This window comes from Formica exsecta, unplaced genomic scaffold, assembly GCF_003651465.1.
Source record: "Formica exsecta isolate Colony F162 unplaced genomic scaffold, ASM365146v1 scaffold26, whole genome shotgun sequence".
Taxonomy (NCBI): domain Eukaryota; kingdom Metazoa; phylum Arthropoda; class Insecta; order Hymenoptera; family Formicidae; genus Formica; species Formica exsecta.
The window spans coordinates 4131563-4147750 of record NW_021849866.1 but is presented as its reverse complement, the minus strand read 5'-3'; the positions used below and the strand labels follow the sequence as shown (position 1 = coordinate 4147750).

At 35.5% G+C, this 16188-nt stretch overlaps 1 protein-coding gene across 1 annotated transcript in view; it reads right to left on the bottom strand.

Moving 5' to 3' along the window:
• LOC115236692 overlaps positions 1-16188 on the bottom strand; it is an 81506-nt gene that overhangs the window by 25194 nt on the left and 40124 nt on the right. Inside the window, 2 exon segments of the mRNA XM_029809298.1 lie at positions 12118-12351; positions 13271-13540. Of these exon segments, the coding sequence (XP_029665158.1) occupies positions 12118-12250 (133 nt within the window). The 5' untranslated portion in view covers positions 12251-12351; positions 13271-13540.

The window sequence follows — 16188 nt, the reverse complement described above, 5'->3', positions numbered from 1 at the left end:
AATATTAAATATATATATATTCTAAAATTAATAAAATATTTTAAATATAGGGGATTTTAATTAACACATATAAACATTTCACATTAATCATTTTTAATCTAAAAAAGAAAATAACTTACGCAATAGTTTTATTTTTAATTTAAATGTGTTATTTTGCCTTCTGAAAAATAATAATAGTAATCGTTTAATGCTCTCTTTAATAGCATCGGAATATTTTTTTCAGAAATTAAAAGATAAAAGGAAATATATCGCAAAATTTTATAAAGTAACGTTTTCACTGCAGCGTTGATAAATATATGCAGATGCAGAAAATATCTCGGTAATATCTTGTTAATAATCGTAACCTTTCCAAGCCACCAACCGAGCTGCGTTCGATTCATGGAATTATAGCCGCGGGTACGAGAAATGCTGGAACGCCTAGCGCGAATGCAGCGCGTGTCCACCACGCCCACGCGTGAATTCGAGACGCTAATTGAATCTGAAACGATTGTTTGCACCATCGGTCCAGACGACAGTGAGAGCAACATTCAAAATGGATCGAAAGCGCAACGAAATTCATTGTAAATATCATTCGCACACGCGATTGCCCGCTAGAAAAATCTCTTCCCTTTTTTTTTTTTAATCGTATGGCACGTGTTGATGGAATTTGCCTCCCCTCCTACTCCAATGCAGTTTTAATTAAAAAGATTCTTAAAAAATAAATAAAATGAATTTCACTCCGGAGCCGGCAATCGCGACGTTTCCGATTTCACATATTGCACAGTAAACACATTAAATTTTCGGCTGATGTATAAGAATGCGTAAAGATTTTTTATATAACCTAAGTTTAGATATTTAATTTAATTAATATTAGAGATTAATTTAATTTATATTAATATCCGTAGTAATTTTTTATATTATATATTAAGAATAGCTTTTTCAAGATTTGTAAGTACATTTTCGAAACAATCTTTATGAATGAAATTCATTCGTGAAAGAATTTTGCGCAGAATAAAATTGTTATTTTTTTTAACTATGCATCGTAAAAAATGCAGCAATATTACAATAAAATAATATAATTTTCATATTTATATATTTAAACAGCGAGAATAATAATATTCGCTCGATACATGTATTTTCATGATAAAAGTTTGTTTAGTCTCTGCAACGAATTTAACTACTGTAATAAATACAATACAAACTTTTACTACACAATATACCATAACATAAAAACAAATATCTATATTTCGCGTATAAAAAAAAGAGACAGAGAGAGAATCGTGATTCCATTCTATTTTGATATAACATGTAATATCATGTATTGCGAAAAAAGCGATTCTAGTTTTTTAATCTCTCTTTATTTAATATCGATATAATCGAACAATACGAGACAAAGAAAATGATTAAATTTTACCGATGCAAGTAGATTCGCCTAAATAATTCGTTGTCCGCTCAATCACGCGTTTCCCTTCTCTGATCCCCCATAATACTCGCGTTGGCCTCCCGGTCGGTGATTCGTTTCGTCGTAAAAACGCTCGAACACCCTAAGTACAACGAACGCGATTACAGAACGATCGTGTGCACACGCGCGCTCGCTTTTTTCATGGCACTTAACTGCTTTACGAGCGAACCGTCGAATTTTCGCCCGTCTTGTGTGGCGCCGACCCGACCGGTCTAAACGAACCCCTTTCTCATCTCCCGCCCCCGCTTTCGCAACTTCATCCCCCGATAGTTATGATTTACATGGTAATGTACTTCGCGTTCGAAGAGGAAGGCGATCTCCCCCACGCGTGAAAAGGGGCAAAAAATCGGCCTGTAAATAATGTTACTCGTCAAATAAATTCCAATACAAGAGAGATTGCTGACGCAAAATATTCAATGTTTTTTTTTAGATTTGGTACTATACTATTCTACGATTTATAGAATATTGACGCGTATAAATTTAACTTTCAATGATAACATAATTCAGTCATCAATATCAAAATTTTCGAGCAAATATCTTTTTGTCTCTTTCACATTTCAATGTATAATAGAAATAGCGTAGATAATTTTCAAATTATGTACGCTATTCCATCTCTATTATACAACGAATTATTAAAAGAGCCTGAGAGGGGAGAGAGGGCTTGTACAAAAAGACCTAAACTATTCCAATATACGCGATGTACTATTCAAAACCGGATTTTAATGACACACAATCTTCGAACATTCAAACGCGTTCGGAATTCGGGTTTACTTAACAAAGCTGAAAATCCGCATTTCGCACAAAGCTGAACAATATCGAGTCATTGATCATAGAACTGGTGATTTGGAAGTGAAACGAATGGCCATTACTCAAACCTCAGTCGGCCCAATATAGTCAAGCAAACATTGATTGGGGAAAAAAAATATTCGTCGCTGAAAAAGCCAAAGTCCTGGCTATTCTTCCATTTTTTTTTTACCTTTCTGGCGAGAATATATCGCGAAGTGTCGCGAGTTTTCTCACATATAATGTCGAAAGTCATGAGCGGGATGGGTGAGTGACATTCGACAATAAATGGAGAGAATAAAAAGCGCTGGTCATGGACATATCTCTGCGGTGAAGGAAAAAAAGAAGGGTCGAGCCGAGATCGGACAAACAGGGCGAAACCGAATATATGTCGCGCATTTTTTTCTCTACTCTCCCTTTTCAAGGGGAAAATACGCGACAGAACGAGATATCGATCCGTTTGTATCAAGTGTTTATTGGTCACTATTGCTCCTATGACGCTTTAATCGGGTTACCGCAGCATATTTTTTTCGTAAATACCGCATTTCTTTTATTGCAGGAAAACCAATACAGCCTTTGTTAAAAAAACATATCGTTGCTCTGAAGAGAACGTTGAAATATATCAGATATTATAAAATAATACTGCTAATAAAATACTTAACCCTTCTGTGACAATTTTCACGCAACAATTTTCATTTTCAAAAGTGCGTGACGCGAATCGTATAATACAAAAAGCCAGGATTAAGCCCTTCATCACGATTCTGGAATTCGTCGAGTACTTTACTTCGCTTAAGCAGAGATATCTCGAATAAGTTCTCTCACTCTCCTGTGAAATATCCGTCTCGATGAGGGCCCGCAAACGTGCCCGGATTACGTGAATAAGTAAAGCGGGAGCTTTTACTTGCGGAAACTTATCGCAGATTTGCCTGCGTCGTAAAACTGAGGAAAAACTGAATTCTTTCTTGCGTACGTTCGCAACTAAACCGAATCCGTAATAATCCATAATAATCTTGGCAATGACATTTAAAAACATAAGTACGTACTTTGATAAACTATATATTTTACAGATACAAATGCACAGCGTATTATTTTATTATGAAAGAAGCACGTTATCAATATATTATTGTACGAGTGTGTGTGCATATGATTTTTATAAGATCGAAAACGTTATAAAGTCGTGAATATAAGAATTAAACTCTAGAAAAAGATATAATTATTATTAAAATATTTTATAAAGAGTCTAATATACATGTTTTTTTCTTGCATAAAGGTTAATTCTTCAGGTGCATCGATATTTCCTAAGCGATAATAGATATTTCTGGAACTCTCGGAAAGTCTCTGTATCATTCTCGTCTATAAGAGATAGTTAGAGAAATTCAAGCCGCTTAGAGTGCAAATCGCGAGGCAACCTCAAGCGTCGAAAGGTTGAACGGATGTGTCTTAAATTAGACTTGCTGAACGTAGTGTAAAGGTCGCAGGAGAGAAAGAAGAGAGAGAGAGAGAGAGAGATCGCAGAGGGCTGGTTGACCATTTATAAGAATTCACGAGCAGATTTTTATCGAATGCGCAATCGTTTGTCAGCAGATGCTCTGCCAATCAACTTCAAGAAGCGATCTCCATGCGATCGACGGTTTAAAGAGCTTTAACCATTTTCTGATAATTCGAAGCGACGACGATTGGCCATTCCCGAATCACGAATCGTAATTAAATCCAATAATATATATGTAGTGTCGATAGATTTAAGCCGAAGAGGTTTTCTATGTAAAAATATTAATATATACCGAATTGAAAAAGTAATATAAATTATAAAATATAAAATAGATCGAGTAGGGAAGAGAGAGAACATTTCATAGAGATACAATTCGCTCTTTGATGATAAATGTCATCGTGTAAAATATTCCAATTTAAAAATAAAAAAATTCATACGCATCCTTCATAAAATCCGCAAATCGCATAATTCATTATTAATGTCAGTTTCGGCATGTAAAATAGAGATAATTTGCATTTTTGTTGTTTTATATACATATACATATATACATATACTCCTGTGAAAAGAAATCTATTGCTTGACAATATGAATTAAAGATTTATTTCAAGCTTGATTTAATCCAAAGGTTAAAGCAAACATATCTCTTTTTTTGATAGTAAACATGATAGTGATGACATCAATTTTTATACAGTTTTTCTGAGATAGAGAGACGAGGAGAAATTTTTGAGCATTGTCATAATTAACTTAATTAACGTAGTAATTACATATAGATAATACCTCAGTGATATTACTATTCATCATGGAGAACGCGTACCTAAAAAATTCCGACAAAAATTTATTCGCGAAAAATCACATGCGTGTGATTTACAATTTAAATATATCTGTATATTTTTTCGTCGGGCAAATTTCGCGGTTTGATTAACAACTGAATTAAATGTTCGTTTGTGAAAGTTTGTAGTATAATCAAATTCTCCGATAAGTGCATCGAAATGAAGTAGTGATTTTCGAATTAAAAGTTCCGCAAATTATCTCTTTTATTTACGCATGTCGAAAACTTCATATATGCTTTATAAAATTCCTATGTATTGTCGATAAAATAAAATTAGCTATGGAAAGCTCGAGAAATCTGCATTAATGAGTTCTTATCATTGCTTTAATTACGTGCTTCTTCGTCAAATTAACAAATTCTTTCTTATGAAAAATAATCGGAACCATTTCTTCCATTACGCCCGAATTTACGTGATTTGGCGACAACTCGAAAACGTACGAATCTCGTTACAGAACATAGGGTCCAAAACCATTGGGTCTTGCGACCAGTTTATACGCAACGAAATGCTGTTAGATTCGCACGATACGCAGTGAAATAAAGCATACAAAAACAAAAGGGTGAAACGACGTGGGAGAAGGGGAGAAGCTATCTTCTGACCGTCGATTGGCAGTAATAGGATAATGAATCGTGAATCATAAACGTACGGCGGACGATTATATTTTTATTGTGACCCACGCTCAATTTATTCATTATTTTGTTGAGGCCAATATCATTGGGGCGAGGTGTAGAACGCGCTATCGCCGTCGGAAGGCATTCGTTCGAGATGTTACTGACATCGTACGGATATACCGTTGCGTTCGATAAAATCAGAAGTCCGCGACAATATTATTTATCCGATGCTTTTTTTAGAAATCTGTCGAATTTTCTCGGAAAACTCTTTTATCACTATCTTAAAGTTGAAAACGCAATTATTTATTTCACAAGATATGGCAGAATTCGTGAAATAGCCAGAAAAAAGATTTTTCGTGTAAATATAGTGTAATATATGAAATATTTTCATAAAAAGCGTAATTTTTTAAAGCAAAAGTTTATTCACAGATTTGGAATATTAATAATATATATTTTTCTAATTTAAATTTAGTCTTCAAGAATTTTGTTTGACACATCTTTTTAATGGTTATCACAAAATATATATTGAAAAAATAGAATATCTTAAAAAATAATCCGTTGTTGAAATATATATAATAACATACAAAAATTATCTACATTTTATAAAAATAAAATCTTGTACTCTTTATTCATATTTAGACAGACGATATCAAAACGATTTTAATTATCTACAATGATATATTCAAATTAAAAGTATCAATTATGCAAATAAAAGACTTAATAAGCGCCAAAATATAAACATTTTGTTGGCTGCGATAAAGTTTCAATCTTTACTAAAATAATAGCGTCGCAACCAAATGTGACACGAGAGAGAAAGAGAGAGAGATAAACAAATAAATGCGACGCAATATTGTTTCTGCCTGTTCGCGCGTGACTTCTTCATTCACGAGAGATAAACGTAACTTTCAACGGCGAGAAATTGAATTTCAAACGTGCCCGATTGCGGGGACGATTCCTGCAAATGAGTGTCGTGCCGCGCGGCGAATCTGCGTTCCATCCCGTGCATTCCGGAAGCGAATCCCGGAAGCGGTTCCGCCACCGATAATTCCGCGGCACTCGATTTCCGGGACTTCGTCCGAACTTCATTCCGGCGACGAGACTCGACAGGCGGAAAATTCTCGCGAATAAAACGCGACAATGTCTACGTATTTTCGATGATAAAACTAATGAATTTATACATGATGAAAGAAATAATCTTATTTCAAAATAGAGAGTAATTTTTCTAAAACTTAATCGTGCGTCCGAGGTATATATCGTATAAGATTCGTATAAAAACTTAGTCGTATATCATAAATAATTATCGTGTTCGCGCATAAAATTTAGTTGATTAATTACTTTAGCGTTCCAGTAAACAATTTCAATTAACAGTATACAAATTTGAAATTATTTAGTATAGTTTCACCAACACATATAAAGATCATTAAAATATGGATATAATTTTCGAAAATGTATTCTATAATCTTAATGAATATGAATTATTAATTATAAATTAACGAAAAATAAAATACATAAATATTAGCTTCCGTTTAACTCTATTTTCCTAGGTATTTCACTGTAGCTCAAATACGGCGATTTTTCATTCCACCTCTAATTTTTCATTCCACCCTTCGTCATAATTAAGCTACGTAATTTTATTTATGTACCAGGCGAGTCCGGTCTGCGATAATACGTCGAGGCGAATATGTCGGCGAAAGAACGTTTCTTCTATTCGCACAGAGACGGAGTCCGTTTCCGTCGAAAAGAAGAACGTCGGAAGAAAAGAATCTTTGAAGATCTCAGCAACGTCATGATAAAAGCAATTGAATTTGAAACCAATTCAAAGAGAATGGCCGTCAAAACGGAATAAATCGTGTAATATAATGTAGCCGTTATATTCTTAAGACTTTAATGTTGCCGTAAACCTTCCTTCTAAAGCAGCATCGTTAAAACAATCGAGATAGACCGTATTCGATAAAAATTATATTCATGGGTTCAACATCGTTATTCGCGAAACGGAGATGCGAAGCAAATATGAATGCAAAAAATATTCATTTTGCATATTCTTCGGATATTTTTCTTGCATCTCTAATATGCGAGTAAACTTTCTTACGATTATTTCCACCTCTCATTTCTATTTTTATAATTTAATTGACTCTCTTAATTATATACGAAATCTGATTGAAAATAATCTTTGAAGCATTATATTCATTCAAACACGTTATTTTTTTTTGTTTCTGCAATATATATTGTTTAGAAATAAAAGAAAAATTATTTCGCACAGAATATTGAATATATCAATTGCACAATTTGTCCGATAATAGAGCATGTAAGGGATGTTCGAGACACGACTTGATTGGATGGCAGGTGGGGTCACAGGCACGTTAGAGCCTCGCCTCGGCCCACCAATCGATATTTATGCCTGTAGAGGCCGTGCATTGCATTACGTAAATGCGTAAATGCGTCTCGTTACGTTCTGCCGAGAGCTTCGCGGAAAAGGGGCATAAAACTGAAAAATAGCTTTTCAGCAAAATCCAATACATCTCTCTCCGATCTGAAAACGTGATTGCAATATCTAAAGTGAAAAATTGAAAGTTGCGCTGCTCTGTTACGTTAAAAACAAAAACAAAAAAACAAAGAAAAAATCTCTCGGGGTCGCGCAAAATATGTTGTTCGTGTTGCACAAGAAATAAGAGTACATTAAATTATTATCTATGAGAATAACGAGAATTATAGCCGGGTGCAATTTCGAGATTATTCGCATCACTCGCGGAGCAATGTCGATTTTTACATCGCACCAACAATCCTACTGTAAGACGAGAGTATAATGACGGTATCCGATATTAATTTCTTGTCACGGATAATGAGATGAGACGATGACAAAAGCTCGCTGGATCCCGGTAAGTTTTACAATGGCCGGCAAACACATCAAAAGAAATGACGTAAGACAGATTGATTATTATAACGAGAAAGGATGGGTACGCATTGCGAAGTTCTATAAAGGCTGATAAAAAGCTAACGCTTGACAATAAAAACACCATTTCTCCAGCGCAATATGCAGTGTATAATTGCTAGAAGCATTGCAGAAGAAAAAGTATATAAGCACGAAAGAAAACGTCGTTGGTTCTTTCGTAATAAAAGTTGTAGCGGTAAAATAAAAAAAGTATATGTACATTTATTATTTTCATTAAGCTCCCGCGACAAAACATAAAGCACCTTTTATATAGATGCCCCCTTTTATATATATCAACCAACTTTTGTTTTATCGTTTACACAATTAACAAAATTAATAGTTTTTATTTCTTTTTCATAAAAAGAAGAAAATGAAAGATAAAAGATGTAGACTAGTATAAGATAAAAAAGTGATCTCTTTGTCGTTTCGATTTAATTATATTAATTAATTAAAGCGATACGATCGTTTGGGACAGAAGAATAATTCGAAAAGAGAATTTCTCTTATAAATAACGAAAAATCATCACTTCTCCTAATTATTTGAACATCTCCAATCCGCTGTTCGCGCTTTATTTTTTCTCCACTTATATTTTTTCTTTTCAGAAAAAGAATACAGATACGTTCGCGAGAACCACGTTATTTCGCTTATGATCGATAAAACGGATAAAAACGCGATCGTTCATGTATCGAACAACGGACGCTCGCCATCTAAAACATCCGCGCGAGCGAGACGTTTAGAGCTGCACCCAGTCGTTGGGCATTCGATTTTCCAGTTCGGTCAGTTCCGCTTTAATAGCTCGTCGGGAAATTGCACGACTTCGATGAAAAAGAACAAACTCGACGCGTTTTCGCCTGAAGGAGAATAAAAAGCACAACCAAAAGAAAAATTTTCTTTATTTTCATTACAGATATGTACCTTCGCACGCGTCGTTCTTTTCTCGAGAAGCTCTATCTGCCTAGCCCGATGAATAATTATCGGAGAAATCTCATTTTCTCTCCCTCTCTCTCATCTCCAGGGAGAAACGCGTTTTCGCGCAACGCTTCGAGAAATTCTCGTTCCCCGTGAAAAGTCGAGAGAAGGATTCGATTCTGCTTCACGCGGGCTTTTGATATTGATTGATTGCGTGGCACATCCTCGCGGCATATTTTTCGCGGAGTCGACCTCGTTAAAAAGCTTTTTACTTAAGTGGAAGCGATAAGGGAACGAGGACGAACAACAGACCATAGTCGAAGTATGTGGGAACCATAATAAACGCTCATAATACCGATGGCACGTAATAGTCTTGGGAGAAACACGATGCTATTGAAAGTAATTAAAGCGACGTGATGCTCTTAAGATCGGCAAACATGGCAATCTCAAGATTCCTGATTTCAATTAAAAATCTCAGTAGAAAAAATACATGCTTCAAATTGATACAATCATTTCTTTTCTCAGAGTATGACTTTTAATATTTGCGTAATCCATTTGCGAAATATTATATTTATTTAATAATTATTTAACAAATTTAATACTTGCTGCATTTCTGACAATAACCTCAATTCCCATCTCACCACAATAAAAGTAATCCGTAAGTTTCACGAGAAAAATATTATAATCAAAAGTATTAATTGTCATTGAAAGAACACGTTTCTTTTTGATGACTTTTGATATTCCCGTAATGCAGAGAATTGTCATTTCTGGCAAATGACGATCAGGATTTGCATAAGAACCGCATAAATATCGCATATTCTTCATCTTTAAGTTACGAAATAAAACATTGAACGCGGAAAATAGCGGTTTAACTCGACGTGCAATCTTGTCGAGTGTCAAACGGGGAAGTTGAACAGATCGGGGAGCATGGCTTTAGGACGACGTGACAGATCGGAGATCATGCTACACAATAAGGCTCCGTTTGACGAGACTTGTCCGCGTTGTAGCATGACTTTGTATCCATCGTGTACAACCGCTGTATCATCAATGCTGACAAAGCCGTTTTCCCTTAACTGACGTACACAAGATCGTATACAAGATTGTACGTGGTAAACGTATTAGAATTTTAATTACGTAACGACGCGACCTAGCATACAAATAATACATCGTCGAACTCGTTTAATAACACAGCCCATCGATCGTAATCATATATTTTGCCACGGTAATTACCGGATAATATTAGCATTAAACACGCGCGGACAATTAGCGACCGACATTTCGAAAATTGAAGTATTCCATTCCTAACGAATGATTTTCAACGAAAACACAATCAGCGACTACATTTATAATCTATATTTGTATCAATTATCAAGGTTTTTCTTTTGATAATTAATATATAAATTAATTCAAGATAGGTTTCATTAATCAAATTAGTATTGTTAAACAAACTAGTTGATTGAACTACTTAATATTTTCTGCGAAAATATCGAACGTTATTACAACATAAATTGCATCAAAGAAAATTATTAAAAATAATTGATTAAGAATGCATCGTTAAAAGACTGTTGAAACTTTTGATATATACGTATGTAAATAAAATAAAATAAAATAAAGAAATACATATGAAAAAAATTAACGAAACAATGTTTTGAATTACGCAAACGCTAAACGAGAAAAATCCATTATACCGTTAAATGTACGTGAAATTTTGATACGCATGGCAGCAACGATATAAAAGATATAATAAAACTACAATTATGAAAAGTATACCGCGCACACATATACACATATACCGTTGCACTAGTAGCGCCTGAAGTATAATAAAATACGGTACGCTGAAAAACGCGATAAAAAAGTGGCGAAAAATTACGAGTAGAATTAACCGAACAAAGAGAAAAGGGGAAAATACGGATGAAAAAGAGAGGAAAATCGGGCGAAATACGGAGAAACAAACGGAAAATAGGCACGAAAAGCCTTTCAATAGCAAAGTTTGCAATCCAGCTGCTTCTGTACGCATCGTCAATTCCCTCGCGAGATAATTGTACCAACCGTCAAAGGGTTGAAGGAGTCGGTTGAACGAGTGCGAGTTCACGCACAAGTGCGTTTTCGCGCTATTTTCACCGTCAGACCGAAAGGAGCGGGGATCTAAAAGGACGTCCATCGGCCAACCACTCGAGCGAGCCGATGATAGCAACGGCGAGGTCCGGTCGATAGGTCACGGCAACGAAGGTGAAGTGTGTGCAAACATAATTTCGGTAGTGCTTCGAAAGGGAGGCTCTCATATCGAAGGCGAAGGCGGTAAAGTGAATATCTCGGCCGCGGGATTGGCTGGACGGTCGCGATCGATAAGGATCGATAAGTGATTAAATCCTCGAATATTCTTGCCTCGATCTTTTCATCCGCGAAGTAATACACACTCTTGGCGTAAGCTCGAATAAAAAGTTTCAGAAAAGAAGGATAGAGAAAGGTAATACACGAGGCCCGAGCCTCCGGATAAAATATCTTCCCCCTTCAAGAGAGATGAATAAACGGCTGACTTCACGAAAATACCCTTTTCCCTTTGCGAGTCAGTCGGATTAGCTGATAAATTGAATATTTTTGTATCGGCATAGAATCTTATTGTATAATCGCAATTAAATCCACCGACTTTTAACTATAATGAAACTTTCAAAATAGATTTATAATGTAGATAATAAGAACAATATATATTTTCATGTAAACTTCAATTAGAAATAAAAACAAATCGAGTCGCCTTCCAAATTTTTTAATTAATTATTAATTAAAATCCGACAATTCTATAAAACTTTAATACCCTAGAAACACTGACTATGTTAACGAATGAAAAAAAATGCGATTTCATATAATTTTATCAAAAATATAAATACATATGAAATAAATCCAAATAATTTTATAAAATCCTCAATAAATGTACTTGAAATTTAAAACTTAATAATTTTATAAAAACCACCAAGAGAGATTTTTACCATAATATATTTTGTCATTATATGTATTTATATAAGTAAATATTTCTTGAAGATGTTAAATAAACGAAAAAATTTGCCGAATACAACGGTAAAGTCAATGAAAGCTCATCGCCGGCGAGATGTAACAAAAGTTCCTCCACTCACCCTTGAGTTCCATGTCCGTGACCTGGTTCGTCTTGTAAGTGGCCGTCTCCCTGCGGTCGCCGACAATGAAGTAGATATTGGTGAGCTTCTCGTTGTCGTTGCCGCCGGTTCCGTTTCTTGCCTCGTGGTCCATGGCCACGCGGATAATTTCGGCCTTGAACCGCCTGCCGCTCCTCGTCGCTCGGCCTCGCTGTTGCAGCTTCTGAGACTACCCGGCCTTGCTACTACGCGGGGCTGCGAGATCACAAAAGTGAAACACTTATGTATAATATATCCAGGAGCCTTTCCACTCACGTTAACAATGTCCTATTGTCTTTGTAGACGAGAGTGCGTTCTTCAGATCTCGTCGCGCAACATTTCGCAATATTACACTCTTTAAATACAAAAACGTGTCCCGCTTCTTCGTACCCGGGCACTTTTCGCATTGATTATACGTTTTCCGTTACTTTCTCCTCGTTACGTAAAATTGACAGAGTAAATGGATCAATGAGACACGTTATATCGATGATATTTTAGGATTGCTCAGTTTAAATTTTGAAAGAAGTCATATCTTTCGTGCAAATGTATTTTATTTATACATTTAGATAGAATAAATTTTTTTTGTTTTCTTTTATTTTATAATCTTAAAGCGAGAAAATAAATTAATAAATTTATTTAATTTTTGTTGAGTGTGAAAATTATTTATAGTTTATCATTAAATTGATTAGTTCTTTCATTCTTATTTGGCATTCTTAAAAATTAATATTGATTTGCTTGCAATATTATAATTAGTTGGCATATTAAATATATATTTTAAAAGTTGTAATATTTTGTAAATTTGATTTCTATAAAAATTATATATATTTAAAAACGTTGTGTGTGTGTGTGTGCACACTTATTTCATTGTGATAAGACATATCTCTGTGCATAAATAGAATTTGTGCATAAAAAGAAAAAAATGTTCTTTTAGTAATATTTAAAAAATTTTAAAATAGTATATAATTATTATATGAGATTTTCATATTTGGATACATTTTTATACCAATGAAAATATGCGTGTGTGAGAAAGAATATACATGAGATTACACGGCAAATAAAAAAACCATCTCAGTTTTGGAGGAAAAGAGAATGATTGCCCAGAAGAGCTATGTTAGTTGATAAAAAAATAACTCACCTTTGGTCGGGTGTGGAGGGGTAGCAGCACCCTCGGCGAGCTCATCGTCGCATCGCCGGCCCGGCGGCGGCAACGACCGGGCCACCCCCGATTATCGCACCTGTCAAGCTCGTATCTGCTGCCACGCACGACACCTGCCGCTCGTTTCGGGTCTGGAGAACGACGTACCGGGAACGCGTCGCGAGCGACGACCGACGACGATGTGGCGGAAGCGATGTGGCCGATCGCTTGTCCACTACCAGCCGGCACCGCGTTTCTTCATGGTCCATTCTGCAACAGAAGAGTCGAACAATGTCATTGCAGTGTATCGATAATTTGAAAACAATCACGTATAAAAGACGATCTCTCATTCGATCTTCGATTCTCGGAATGAGAAATGAACATGTGATATGATGACAATTAAGATTGAGAGATGGCAAGACTAGTTCTCTCACTCAATCGGATCTGTTACTGCAGTTTTGTCGATGAAAGGAGAATCCGGGACACACACGAGGGTAAAAACGGACATGTTGATGAAATTGCAGATAAATGTGCATGTTACTGAAGCGAGATGCGCTGCACAGCTGCATTCAGATATTTATCGCCTTTGACTTGGCGGAGCGAAAGTGTTCTGATTACAGGGTATGTCGCGGACTTTCCCCGACAACGGTATGCAAAATACGGGTTGTATCGTGTCGTGCCGGAATCCTGCGAAATTTGCGTAGTTACGCACGAAGCGAAATGCATTTGTCGTGAGAAACAACGGCGGAATTTGGGTTAAAACACCGCGATGTTTCGATCTTTAAATTTTAATAAAACTGGAAATTAAACAATTGCAAAAAAATAAATCTTTTCAAAAATCTTTGGCTAAAACTAAAATACTATATATTTTTCTTAAAAACTTTATTCGAAAAGAAAATAATACTGAAAAAAATATCAAAATATTATAAACCACAAAACAATATTACAATATTTAAGCAAATTATTAATTTACATTTTCTTTATTTATCGATTCATGTACTCTTGTATTCAGGGAAGAAAAGAAACTTCCCTTGAAAATAATTTGTCTTTCGCGAGACACTTTCCGGGTTAAGCGATGCGATTCTCGAGAGTTTTCCTTGCAAGGAATTTAATTAGATCCCAAATACAATTACAGATAACTGCTATGTAACGTTACAAGTATTCTGAAAACTAAACTTTTAACGATGACACATTTTTAAAATTAAGCAAAGCGATTTATGTCGGTGAGGTAAAAAATATGGAAGAACCCGAAGGGAAGATTTACGCGATCACTTTCGAGACGATATCGAGGACGAACGCGATGACCGCGCGAATGCTGCGTGACGCGAAAACGGAGGGGGAGAGAAACGGCTTTCGGGGAGGAATCATCCCCCTAGTTTCCTCCACGCGCACCTGGGCGTGGTAGGCGCGACGGGAGAAAATTTACGATTTCTTTGCTCAAGGTCGCCAGTGGAAATTAGAAGCCGCAATATAGCCAGTGCCACCCCCGCACTTACCACCCCCTACCCTTCCAAACAACGTCAAGTGATGTCGCCTCGAAAGCGAAGACATACGAGCGGCTCCGTAAATTTATGATGTCCTCGTGAATTCACCGCGAACATCATCGTTCTTTATTATGTCCTCCGCTTCCCCCCCATTCCACTAATATTTCGCCATGAGATATTAAAACCAGCAGGGCTGATAATGTCAGAAACAGGTATCGACTTTTCCATTAAATGCTATAACGCGGGCCATCTCATCATCAAGATTTGTATCGAATCCGCGGGGGCGCGTGTTTCGATATAATTCGTAGTCGACATTATCTTGATAAGGGCATCTATCAATTTTAATCCCGGATATAATTAAAATGCTATATATAACCCGCGACGACATTAAAAGAGAACATGAACTTTAGATAGATAGATAGCTACGATTGCAAAACAAACCTGAATTCACCGCACTTTATCCTTCACATATATTTATATGCAATGAAAAAAATTTTATTCCGCATCTAACGTGTCCAATGGACATAAAACACTCTAATGGAATATTAAATTTAAAGAGCATTTACTATAAATTCGATCGTTTGTAATCCAAATTCGTCATCAATGCATTAATTTGACGATGTTATTTAAAGATTTAATTAGATCATGTAATAGCATCAAACGTTCACAATCCGACCCTCAAGAAAAAAATACGAATAATTTTGAAATAGTGCGAAACTATGTCTTGATATTCTAACGACGAATTATCGGTTGGTTGAGTTTACAACTGAGATTTTCAGCTTCGAGTGTCCCGAGGATACACTCGACATAAAAAGACGGGAGATGATAGAAGGTAATCATTCCTCTGCAAAGTGGCTAACTATGACACGTAATATCCGTGCGGCTTTAGACTTCGGCTTTCAGCAAATTTCTGCTCTCTGAGGCGAGCTGAGTCAGCGAAGAAGATCGCGACGTCTAATTGGGTCGGAGTGCTTTCTCTCTTATAGGGAACGCAAAAAAGTGTGCTTAATAGCGGTAATAATGACGTGTTACTAATAATGTCCGCGCTGCTTGTTTTTCGCCGTTGCAGCAATAACCATTTGTGGTATAATAATTGTGGTATAATAATATATCGCTCATTAGGATCATTATAATCAGAAAGTATCGTGTTCTTGATAAATAAATTAATATCATAAACAAACAAGAATAACGAGAACGCTTTGAAACTTTTAACTGAGAAAAATAATAATATAAAGATTATCATGAGTAATTTCACAAACAACATTCTAGCTTATGTGTATTTTTTCCGCTTTAGATTTCTGAATCTATTTGTGTTTATAGATCTATTGATGGAAATTTGCTTATTTATAATCAGAGGCAAAAAATAATATTTAAAACAAAAAATAAAAATGATTATATAAATTATTTTGACAGTGAATTATAAATAATTAATTT